The following is an 11,428-nucleotide window of genomic DNA, read 5'->3' as shown; positions in this document are numbered from 1 at the left end:
CTAATAAACGCAATGACTTGGGACAGATTTGCACTTGTCCGCGGCGAAGTGAGGTGGACTGCACCAAGACTTTTAGCCTTGGAGCACAACCAACGAACAGCTGTTGGTGCAATCAACCATATAAGCGAGCAATGATAAATGCTACAGCGAAATGTATAAGTTCAATCCCTAACATTTGGTTTTCATAATCTCAACTCATGTGCGGAGAGCTTGAGGGAAATGGAACCTAAGCACTTGTGACACGAAACAAATCGCCAAGGGGGCCAACGCTTTGATTTCGAAATATTCTTTTTGGCTCAAAAGATGCTCTGAGTAATTTGCGGAATGAGCACCGCATTGTCTATAATTAAACATTCCTCCAAAACGAAAGTGCCCAGAGAGAAAGTGATCTAGAGCTATGGAAATAACTAATCAAAGTTTACTAACTGGTAATAATATATTTCAGAAATTTTGAAAATAATTTCCGTTTCCCAAAAACCCATTAATCTCCTCTGAGGCTTATATCACGTATCCGCCGGGTTGTACCCAAAATCCCGGCAGAGAGCGCCACCCGGCGAGAGGAAAACCGAAATAAAAATGAAAATTGAAATTGAAATTCAAATGGAAAACATAGAAAGAGCATTAGGCGAATGTGAAAAGCCACTCACTCTCACTCAACTGTGTGTGCTTTTGACAAAAATTCGTGCTACGAAAATATCAAAATCGAATAATTTTCGCGGTCACAAGGTAAATTCATGGTATATGCATGTTGAGTTACGAATTGGTTTTGGACCGGGAGAGATCGTCTCGTATACTCGTGTACGGCAAACCGAAATTTCCTTCCTTCAGACATTCAGACTAGATAGAAAATAGATGTGATAGGTGTTGGGAAAATTCGAGCTGCCCTGTTCAAAAAACGACACGCACACGACGTGCACAGACGACCCAAACGAAAAGAAAAGACGACCACGACGGCCAGAAATAAGCAAATTATTTGGCTAACAATCGTCGAAAGGGACACTAAGGATTACCCAGCCGACGATTGTTGGTTAAATTTTGCTAACGGCAGCGCGAAAAATTTCTAAAACCATAATCTAAGATATTCAATTCTGCATAAAAATCCATCGATCTGCAAAGTGAATGAAATAACGAACAAGTGCAAAATTGGAAATACACTGAAACTGTGACAAAATTTGTGCGAACCCAATTCAATACCTACTCAGATATATATATCCATCAGACTTCCAAAAAACACACACATATATCCTATATATATCCAATACCTTTATCCATTGGCTATCTTAAATAGCCTTAAATAATATTTGGTTTTCCCAATTCTTCACCCTTTTCATTTAGTGCATTTAAACGAGCGCATATATAGCGGATGCATATATATGCAGAATACGAGCAAAAGTGTTAATTCTAATTTTCCCTAATTATTCATAATTACGGAAAACTTGTAAGGAGGATTTATGACGTGGCTAAAGTGCTAACCACGCTGGAAACTCGAGGATAATTTGTTGTGTTGATTATTATGGGGCGGCTAACCATTTGGTTCCTCCTGGGACTAACGTTAATCGCCGTTTCCAATAATGGTGAGTATGCGTCGAATGTTTTTTGCAGTGTATTAGCCCCATTTCCTTCCCGCGTTATATAAGGCAAAAGGGCGAGTTGGCACTTTTCAAATATCTTGACACTTTTCTTCTTCACACAGCCTGGGCAGGCATTATGCAATTTTAAAACAAAAAGCCAAGAAAAACAGAAGAAACGAGTCTGAAAAAAATATGTATTAATATATACGTTTAAAAATATTTGCCTGAGTTTGTGCGTTCTCTATACATTCTCTATTTTTTTTTTCGGCTCGGTATTGGTGTCTGCAAACGTCAGTGGACGACACTTTGAGCATTGGTATATTAGTATAGCCCCGTACACTTGACTTGGCCAACCAACTAGTGGCAGCACAGACACAGATACAGATATATAACTTTTGCCGATTTTTCCTTTTTTTTTCCTGAGAGAACTGAGAATTTTGCGCCGCTTGGCCGCTCATCGTTGTCATCGTTTGTAATATTTTTAAATTTAGATATTTTTAAGTTATTTTATTTGCGCTCAGCGAGTGCTTTCCATCTATCTATTTTCCCGCCCGTGTGTGCGAAATGTCTCTTTATATTTTGTTTGGTTTGCTCAAGTTTGCAAAACAGCAAAGAAACAAAAAAACTTGAATGATAAATGAGAAACGGCACAAATGCCGTGTACTATATATTAGGGGTTAGGATGGGCTCGATCGCAGCAACATAAACACAGTATGCAGGGTGGCAATCGGTTGGCAGGCGAAATTTGTATAAATAATTCTGTCAATGCGGTTAGCAATGAAAAATACAAAATAGCTCAAATATCTTCCGCCCACATACGCCCAGAAATAAATCAAATGAATTATCCGCCGACAGGCAAACTGCACACTGAAAACTGATAGGCAAACTCATTTAAATTGCAATTAATTGGGCTCAGATTGTTGGTAGATATATGTACGAATATCCCTCTAATCTATAGCCGACATTTGTCCCAATTGCCTGAAAATTCCAAAGTAATTAGCAGAGCGACCTTACCATACTTTCAGTAGACCAATCACTCAAAACGCGACCTTCCATTACCAAAAAGCAAATGCTGGGGATGTAGAATAGAATGTTCCATTGCAAATGGTTCGCCCCCCCATCCGGATTTTTTCGGAGCAGTAAGGTGGCCAAGAGAAACAAAAACTGAAGAAGTAAGGCCAAAGTGGGCGAGCAGCCAACTGAATGGTATAGAAATTTACTCATCCACAAGCTGCTGGCGAAATGTGTTTGAGTTTTCATCTTTTAAAAATAAAATTCATAAATCCGGCACATACATATGTAAATTCCGAAGTGTGTATGTTTGCATTCGACGAGTACCATAAATAATGTCAAGTTTGAGCAGATAGAATGACCTCGTTGGTGGCGCTGACATCAAACCTAGAAAGTGCGACCATTGTCCTAGGATGGGGGGTTGGAAATAACTTGGGCTTTCCTATATCTGGGCTGTATGTTTGGATATACTCGTATTACAAATTGACCTGTCATGTTCTCTTCCATGATTTTCAGTTGGGTTTGTCAATGCCGATGTCGGACCAAGCGAATCAGAATGTCGACCCTACATTGAGAAGGCTATTCATGAATTGAAAACAGGTAAGAATTATCTGAAGAATTTCAATTTCATAACGTGTCTGAAAAAAAAAAACATCTTAAGAATTAATAATATCGTTCTTAAGTCTGCTCCTGAATTAAATGATTCATCCTAAGTTTTCCATGTTTTAAAAAACGCAACCATCAACATACATACGTGTTAATAAATTGTATTAATAGACCAATTAACGTATAGCTACAAATCAACGTCATATCGTTTTAAAATATAATGAAAATCCTTTTAGCCATTTAATTTTATTTTAATTTATCGGAGTACTCATACGATTTCAGATGGTGTCAGGGATGGATCTGGAGAACTGCAATCCGATCAGCCACGTGGGGACGACGACGATGACGACGATGATGGTGGGCATTCTGCGGTTGATGAGAAAGAGACGATTGAAATTGAAACTGTCGAATTGGATTCCACAGAGGACGCGAAAAGTGCCAACGATTTGGATGGAGATGGAATACCCGATGACGAGGACGATGATATCGATGGGGACGGCATTCCGAACGAAAAGGACGATGATATCGATGGAGATGGCATACCGAACGACGAGGATGATGACATCGATGGCGATGGCATCCCGAATGAAGATGACGACGATATTGATGGCGATGGTGTGCCCAACTCCAAGGACGAGGACATCGATGGGGATGGTGTGCCCAACTCCAGGGACGAAGACATCGATGGCGATGGCAAGGCAAATCACGGTAAGAATCATGGTACTCCTGATCCACCTACAATGCTCTCATTTACGATTTTATCCCACAGAGGATGATGATCTAGATGGTGATGGCACTCCAAATCATGGTAGGGCCATAAATTATTATTTAAATCTGTTATTCTATATTTATATAGTTTAATTTATACGCTTTGTATATTTGGTTTTTAGGTTTAATTTCTAAACTATCCGTATTTATGATTTCAGATTAAAGCTATTTTGCGCTATAATTCTTTTTTGATTTCAGCTTCTAGATTACTTATGAAGGAATTTTGATTTTTCCTCAGTTTCTCACTAGTTTTTTAAATATTTCAGAGGACGAAGATCTCGATGGAGACGGTGTACCCAACGAGGAAGATGATGACCTCGATGGTGATGGAAAAATAAATCACGGTGGGTTAACAAATATATTTTTAAAGGCTAAATATTAATTACAAATTTAAATGTGCAGAGGATGAAGACCTCGATGGTGATGGAGTGAAAAATGACGAAGACGAGGATCTGGATGGAGATGGCAAAGTGAATCACGGTAAGAATAATTACAGCATAACAAATCTTGAATTATTAGAAAATATTTTTTATTTGAACTTGTTTTCTTTTCAGAGGACGAAGATCTTGATGGAGATGGCGTGAAGAACGAAAAGGACGACGATTTGGATGGCGATGGTACCAACAATTCTCGTATGTATATATTGTCTCAGTATACCTAAAAACAGTTTTAGTAATGTTAATGTACATCTAACCATTTCAGAGGATGAAGACCTAGATGGTGATGGTGTGCCAAATGAAAAGGACGACGATCTGGATGGAGATGGCATCCTGAACGAGCACGACGGTGATGTGGATGGCGATGGAGTTCCCAATGAACACGATCACAAGGATAGCGGTGAGAATGCCGATGATGATGATGACGACGATGATGAGGATGACAAGGAGGCGGTCAAGAAGCGAAGCAAACGTGAAGTGCATGCTGCTCCTGTTCTGGACATTCAGGCTCCACCAAGTCCCGCCGAAGAATTTCCCGTAGAGGAAGAAATCGTCAAGGAGGCATCTGCCGAAGAGGAAGCCGAAGTTGAGGCTGTGAAAGAAGAGGAGCCCGAGCAGGAAGCTGTTCAGGAACCCGAACCGGAACCGGAAGTGGAGCCAGAACCGGAAGTGCAACCCGAACCAGTCCAGCAGGAAGAAGAGAAGGCCGAATCTGCGGAAGTAAAGGAGGAGGAAAAGCCAGCACCAGTTGAGGAGGCTGAGGAGGAATCTGTGCAGCCAGAAGCCGCTCCCAAAGAACCCGAAGCTGTCCAGGAGGAAGCACAAGATGAACCACAAGTCGATGCCGCACAAGAGGTAGCTGATGATGACGATGATGACACCAAGCCAGAGGATGAGCTTCTTTGGGTAAATCTCTACAAGGCTGTATATAGTATTTTAGTAATGTATTATTCATAATTTTCAGGAAGGACACATTCCCGAGAACCGCCGCAGTCGCCAGCACATCACCGAACTGCTCCAGCTGGACGAGGAGTTCAATGCCCGGGAGAAGGCTACCGACAACGTGGCCGAGATCATACTGCGAGACATTAAGCGCATCTACGAGAACGCTGTCAAGCCCCTGGAGACCCTGTACAAGTATCGGGACCTGAGCAACCGCCACTTCAGCGATCCCGAGATCTTCTCCAAGCCACTGATTCTGTTCATGGGTCCCTGGTCCGGCGGCAAGTCGTCCATCCTGAACTATCTGACCGACAACGAGTACACGCCGAACTCTTTGAGAACTGGTAAGTACAAAAATTAATGGTAAACTTATGTAATTAATTTTATATATGTATATATTACATCTCATATCCTTATAATATACATATATTGCCGCTGAATTTGTATATTACATTCTTTTAAAATATTTTAAACAAATCCGTATAGAAATGCCATTTTCCATTTGGACGGTTGCAAATGATTTGTATACAATTTCCTATTAAACATTTGTATATACATTTCTCTGACCCGCAACAGGTGCTGAACCCTCTCCGGCCTACTTCAACATTCTGATGTGGGGCAATGAGACGGAGGTTCTGGACGGAACCCAACTGGCGGCGGACTACACCTTTGCCGGCCTCCAGAAGTTCGGTCAGGGATTGGAGGAGCGCCTGCGTGGTCTGAAGATGAAGAGCAAGATCCTCGAGAAGGTAGGCTACATGCATACATATCTGGCTGGGCAGATCAGGGAGAGATGCTTATGGGCGCCGCTAAGCATTAACTTGTCGCCCAGGGCAGCAGCCCGTCGATTGGGAAACTGCAAACAGCTGGCCACCTGCCAAACGGAATTTATAGCTTTTAGCACACAGGCTGTGGGCATTAATTTCGTTATTAATAAATTGATGCGGAACAGGGCAGAGTGTACACAGTACACAGATAGCAAAGCTAAAATGGCTGAGAATTACTATATTTAAGCGCTTGACGATGCGTTTTTCAGGTCAACATCGTCGAGATACCCGGCATTCTAGAGGTGCGCAAGCAAGTGTCCCGCGTCTTCCCCTTCAACGACGCCTGCCAGTGGTTCATCGATCGGGCGGACATCATCTTCTTGGTCTACGACCCGGCCAAGTTGGATGTGGGCCCCGAGACGGAGGCCATTCTCGACCAGCTGAAGGGGCGCGAGTACCAGACGCGCATCATCCTCAACAAGGCGGACACCGTCAAGCCTGAGGAGCTGTTGCGCGTCCAGGGTGCCCTCATCTGGAACATCTCGCCCCTGATGTCCTCCGCCCAGCCGCCGCTGATGTACACCACCTCGCTGTGGACCCATCCCTACCAGGATGGCGCTCCCGCCCGCCTGCTGCTCGCCCAGGAACGCGCCTTCTTGCGCGACCTGCGCACAGCCATCGACAAGCGCATCGAGCACAAGATCGCCAGCGCACGTCGTTTTGCGGTGAGTACTCGGGCGTATACGTTATATTTACGATTACTTTGTTGAGAGAAGGTGTGAATGAGTAATTTCATGGGAACCTTCAGTGAATATTTGAATATGTGATAGAAGTGAGCGAACATAATCGATTCAAGAACCATTTCCTATTATAGTTATTGTAATAAATTCAATGAGTCCTTCCACTTGCATCCACAGGTGCGTGTGCGCAATCACGCCAAGATGGTGGACTGCTACCTGAACACGTTCAACAACCACAAAACGCTGTTTGGCAACAAGAAGCGCATCGCCGATGACATCATCGATCATCCGCAGAACTACCACATCTACGAGGGACTCTCCACGCTGACGAACATCTCGCGCTACGATCTTCCGGATCCGGAAGTCTACCGCGACTTCTTCCGCCTGAATCCGCTGTACGAGTTCAAGAAGCTGAGGGACACCTGCACCTACTTCCGCGGCTGTCCGATCACCAAACTGGACCTGGCCATTGCCTACGAGCTGCCCGAGTTGGCTGGCAAGTACAAGAAGATGTCCGAGACTGCGTTGGCCGCCATTGAGGCACAGCAGCAGGATGGAACCTTGAGCCAGGCCGAGCCCAAGAGGACGAGTTGAGGTGTTGGCTCCTCCCAGAGGAGAAAACCTGCCATTTAGTTTGTTTTAGTGAGAGATAGTGAGAGAATGTGACATCGGCACCGGAAACCGTCTATATGGAATTAATATCGAGAAGGGAGAAATGTTATAGAACACCCAGAAATCGGTAGAGAACAACAGCGCAAGACAAAAAACAAGGACATTGTTTGAGGAGAGAGAGGTATAGCTTAGCTAACGAGAGAGAAAGCCGGAGAAAGTGTGTGAGAGAGAGGGCGAAATGAAAGAGAGAGAGGCAAGAGCGTTTTGAAAAAAACAATTGTTGCTTTGGAGAACTTTCAATTTCAACCGCCTTGCAGGAGATCTTTATTTTCATTTCATTTACTACAACTTAACCGAACTGAGAGCTTTATGAGAGGGAAACTAATAAAATATCGAGAGCAAAACACAAACACACAATAAACACTTTCATATTTATCCAAGTAGAGAGGGAACATAGAGTCTTTTCTAGGCGAGTAGATCAGCACTTATCCCAAATCTGAGAGCAATAACTAATAGACGAACTATCGACGACTTCTAACCCACATACATAACCCCAAAATCCGACCCCTCATTGGCTAATAGCACCGTATAATTCCCATGTTCCCGGTTTTTTTTTTTCATCTTTTCTTTCCTCAAATAGTAAAGGACAACAGCGCAGAGTTTTGATTTTGAGATCTGAGATTTGAGTTTTGAGCAAATGGAATTTCGTAAAGTTTTAATTTCTTTGGTTTCTTGTTTCTGTCCCTGGCGATTTTTCGTAGCTTATAAGACTTTTTTGATAAAAGCAAACAGTGAAGACGATAATAATGAATTTAACCTATTTAAATAGAACAAATAATCTTGTTGGCGAGCGAGAGCAGCTCCTATACATAAAATACAAATAATCAATTTTACACACTGAAAGCCTATGTAAAAAATGAACTGTGAGAGCGGGTGAAATACACAAATAAATAAAAACAACAACAGAAAACCCCAAGCAATCGATTGTTTTATTATTCAAAATCAGTGGATTTTTTAATTATTTGTATTACCGTTTTGGAAAACAAATTACAAATGAGGAAAGTGCAATTTAGTTTGTTTTATAATTCTTATAATGTCACAATTATCCATTGTCATTTAGAGATCATAAGAGAGTTAATCAATAAACTTTTTCAAAGTGTATTTTGTGAACATTTAACATTCGGTATTTCCGATAGTATTTTTTGCTCAAATCTGGCATCTGTTATGCTCGCAGGGTGACCATATAATGAGAATACCGCTCTGTTAAAACATATGTTAAAATTACCTAACAAAATTTGACAACACACGCGAATCAGGAAAGTGGAAAGCAATAAACCCGGCCGGAAACAGGAGAAAATGCATACAGATCTTTCCTCACATCTGCACACGCCTGCTTGCAACAAGTTAATCGAGGAACTCCAGGCCTGCCACGAAAATGTAAGTAACCGGGATTTTATATGCCGAGAATGGTTGATAAACTGGGGATTCTGCTTTCAGAACGCCTTCGCAAAATTTGTGGGCGTGTGCAACTCCATTGACGACAAGGTGGTCAAGTGCCTAAAAGGCGAGAGAATCGCCCGATCCGCCGCTAATCGCGCCAAAGCCCGTGAACGTCAGGCGAAGTACAAGGAAAAGTTGCTCCAGCAGGAAAGTAACTAAAGGAAAGAAATCAACCAGGATGTCAGTACAAGCAGGTGATCCACTGGAACCATTCTACTTCGAGCACGAGGAGCAGGAGATCTGCGGGAAGCTCGTACCTCCCATTACAGAAAGCTTCCAGGAGGATTACCCCACCGTTGTGGACCGCTTTTTCACCAGATATTACTACTTCAAGGGAGATGCTCCCTACCAAGTGCTCTACCACTCCAATCGCATTTGTCTGATTTGCCTGGCTCCCGAGCACCCTGCTCTAGCACAAGGCATCTCATCGGTCAACTTTGATATAGGGAACGTCGATCGCAGCCAGAATGTGGTCAAGGGCAAGGGCAAAAAGGGCGGAATGATCCTACAGGCGGAGTCCACCTTGGCACTGCTCACCACAGCAAATGGAGGGACTTACAAGGTGCCCAGCTGTATTCGGGGCAAGCTGGTGGAGGTAAACACCGCCATTGTGGAGGAGCCAAAGCTTCTGGAGCAACTCCCTGAGGGAGCCGGCTACTTCGCCATTCTTCTGCCCAAAATCGAAAACTGCGATGCTATCAAGGCGAGTCTTTTAACCCAGGAGCAGTATGAGGAGCGCCTGAAAACGAAGAACGAAGGTCTACCTCAAATTGAGTCCACCGAGGACCACACTCAAAACAAAAATAAGGAGGTGCTGGCGTGATTTTGGCCCTGATTTCGCTGTTAAGCATTATCTATAAGGCCTTTGTATTTTAAATTAATGATTCATATATTATATTGTTCATAGTCAATGAAGGGAATGCATTGAGTATGCGTTACCATACCTTTTGACAGTAAACGACAAATAATATTTTCTCAAACTTGTGCGTTTTGTTTAATACTTATGGTAACATTTAATTGTTTTATATGCCCAGTTAACGCTTATAATTTCTTAACAGCCGGTTAACAGTGGTAAATTAACAGATTTCTTAACAGCCTGTTAGCAGTAGTGCATTTACAGAACTCTGAGCACTTAACAGCACGCTGCGTAATAGTTGGCAACGCAATACAACACGTGTGGACGACAAACAGCTGGCATTGTAAATTTAGTGGAAGCGAAACAAAGCCAAATTCGTTAACTAAATCTTAACAATGTCTGCTAGTAAGCAAAAGAAACTGAATAAAATGGAGGTGGAGCCCAACGAGGACGACTCCAGTTCCAGCGAGGATGATGACGACGACGAACCGCATCCAGATGCCTATAAAGGAAACGAGGTAATCTAAGTGCCTGCATAAAGTTAAAAGCAAATGTGTTTCATAGTTAATATCCGACTAGGAGGTGCAAATCGAATTTGAGGGACGAGCTCCGGTAGATCCCGATGCACAGGGAATCTCTCAACTGCTGCAGCGACTATTCCTTCGTGCCCACATCAACTTAAACCAAATGGCGGATCTGATCATAGGTGAGCACTCCAAGGTTCTATCTTGATCTATTTTTCAGTACAACTTTTCTTGTTTCCAGCCCAAAATTTCATAGGCAGTGTGATCTGCCAGTGCGACGATGAGAGCACCGAGAGCGAAACGGAGGACGACAACATGGTCGAAGATGGCACTATCTTTGGAATCACCTCTGTGCTGAACCTGACCGCCAAAAAGGATCAGCCCAGCATCGCCCAGTTAAGGACCTACATACTGGATCGCGCCAAGACGCACGCTTCTCAGGAGGTTCAGCAGCAGCTGAAGGAGATTCTAGACAGCGAGCAGCGCCATGTGGGATTCTTGATCAACGAGCGCTTTATCAACATCCCAGCCCAGATCTCCGTGCCACTGCTGCAGAGTCTGCAGCAAGAAATCGAAGCCGCCAAGGCCAAGAAAATGAAGTTCGACTTTGGCACTCTGCTGCTGCTGGTTAAGTTCTACAGGAAAGAGTCGAAGAAGGGGAAACCGGGCGAGGACATCTACACCAACGCTGAGGATGAGTTGCTTTCGGATCGGGCTAAGTTCTCCTTCGAGTATTCCATGGCCTCTGAGGCCGATTCGGGCATGTCTGGCGATTGGCTGGAAGGCGATGCCGTGATGACGCCCTACAGGAAACTCCTGGTCCTGGAGGCCAAGAAACTTCCGCAGCTTATTGACGATATACAACGCTTTATTAATGGCGAATAAATATTTTTGAATTTAAAACTGCTGTGTTATTTGGCCTTTATATAACACCCCGACAAGTATCTATAAAGGTGTAAAGAAGTAATAACGACCGGTCTCTAACGACCGATATCAGCTATTCCTTTGTAGTCCCATACAAAGAGTATCAAAAATTCGAACCGAAAGCTTTCAACATCCTTTGTGACAATTGGCAACGCGGGCAAACAACAAAC

General features: G+C 43.3%; 4 protein-coding genes across 7 annotated transcripts; all 4 read left to right on the top strand.

Moving 5' to 3' along the window:
* The first annotated feature begins 747 nt into the window (after window positions 1–747).
* LOC6606480 (sarcalumenin) lies at window positions 748–8,434 on the top strand. 4 transcript variants are annotated; one of them, XM_002031245.2, is made up of 14 exons: window positions 748–798; window positions 1,336–1,574; window positions 3,099–3,182; window positions 3,471–3,545; window positions 3,612–3,896; window positions 3,958–3,996; window positions 4,223–4,300; window positions 4,359–4,436; window positions 4,511–4,588; window positions 4,659–5,299; window positions 5,358–5,679; window positions 5,912–6,084; window positions 6,372–6,827; window positions 7,020–8,434. In XM_002031245.2, the coding sequence occupies exons 2-14, from the start codon at window positions 1,514–1,516 to the stop codon at window positions 7,434–7,436; spliced, it is 2,787 nt and encodes a 928-aa protein (XP_002031281.1). In that variant the 5' UTR covers window positions 748–798; window positions 1,336–1,513; the 3' UTR covers window positions 7,437–8,434. The 4 variants fall into 4 exon arrangements, with proteins under 4 accessions (XP_002031281.1, XP_032578003.1, XP_032578005.1 ...); XM_032722112.1 differs by having other exon boundaries at window positions 3,471–3,896; XM_032722114.1 differs by lacking the exon at window positions 748–798 and adding an exon at window positions 909–1,115 and having other exon boundaries at window positions 3,471–3,896.
* A 297-nt stretch (window positions 8,435–8,731) lies between these two features.
* LOC6606479 (COX assembly mitochondrial protein 2 homolog) lies at window positions 8,732–9,136 on the top strand. Its single transcript, XM_002031244.2, has 2 exons — window positions 8,732–8,891; window positions 8,952–9,136. Exons 1-2 carry the CDS (start codon window positions 8,811–8,813, stop codon window positions 9,111–9,113), a joined length of 243 nt encoding a protein of 80 aa, XP_002031280.1. The 5' UTR covers window positions 8,732–8,810; the 3' UTR covers window positions 9,114–9,136.
* Window positions 9,109–9,924, top strand: LOC6606478 (protein Abitram). The gene has a single exon (XM_002031243.2). It carries the CDS (start codon window positions 9,133–9,135, stop codon window positions 9,775–9,777), a length of 645 nt encoding a protein of 214 aa, XP_002031279.1. The 5' UTR covers window positions 9,109–9,132; the 3' UTR covers window positions 9,778–9,924.
* Window positions 9,925–10,125: 201 nt separating this feature from the next.
* On the top strand, window positions 10,126–11,237 carry LOC6606477 (protein BCCIP homolog). The gene is made up of 3 exons (XM_002031242.2): window positions 10,126–10,328; window positions 10,390–10,516; window positions 10,576–11,237. Exons 1-3 carry the CDS (start codon window positions 10,206–10,208, stop codon window positions 11,217–11,219), a joined length of 894 nt encoding a protein of 297 aa, XP_002031278.1. The 5' UTR covers window positions 10,126–10,205; the 3' UTR covers window positions 11,220–11,237.
* The last annotated feature ends 191 nt before the right edge of the window (window positions 11,238–11,428 follow it).

This window comes from Drosophila sechellia, chromosome 3R (assembly GCF_004382195.2).
Source record: "Drosophila sechellia strain sech25 chromosome 3R, ASM438219v1, whole genome shotgun sequence".
NCBI classification, from domain to species: Eukaryota; Metazoa; Arthropoda; class Insecta; order Diptera; family Drosophilidae; genus Drosophila; species Drosophila sechellia.
This window is presented reverse-complemented; position numbering and strand designations above follow the sequence as displayed.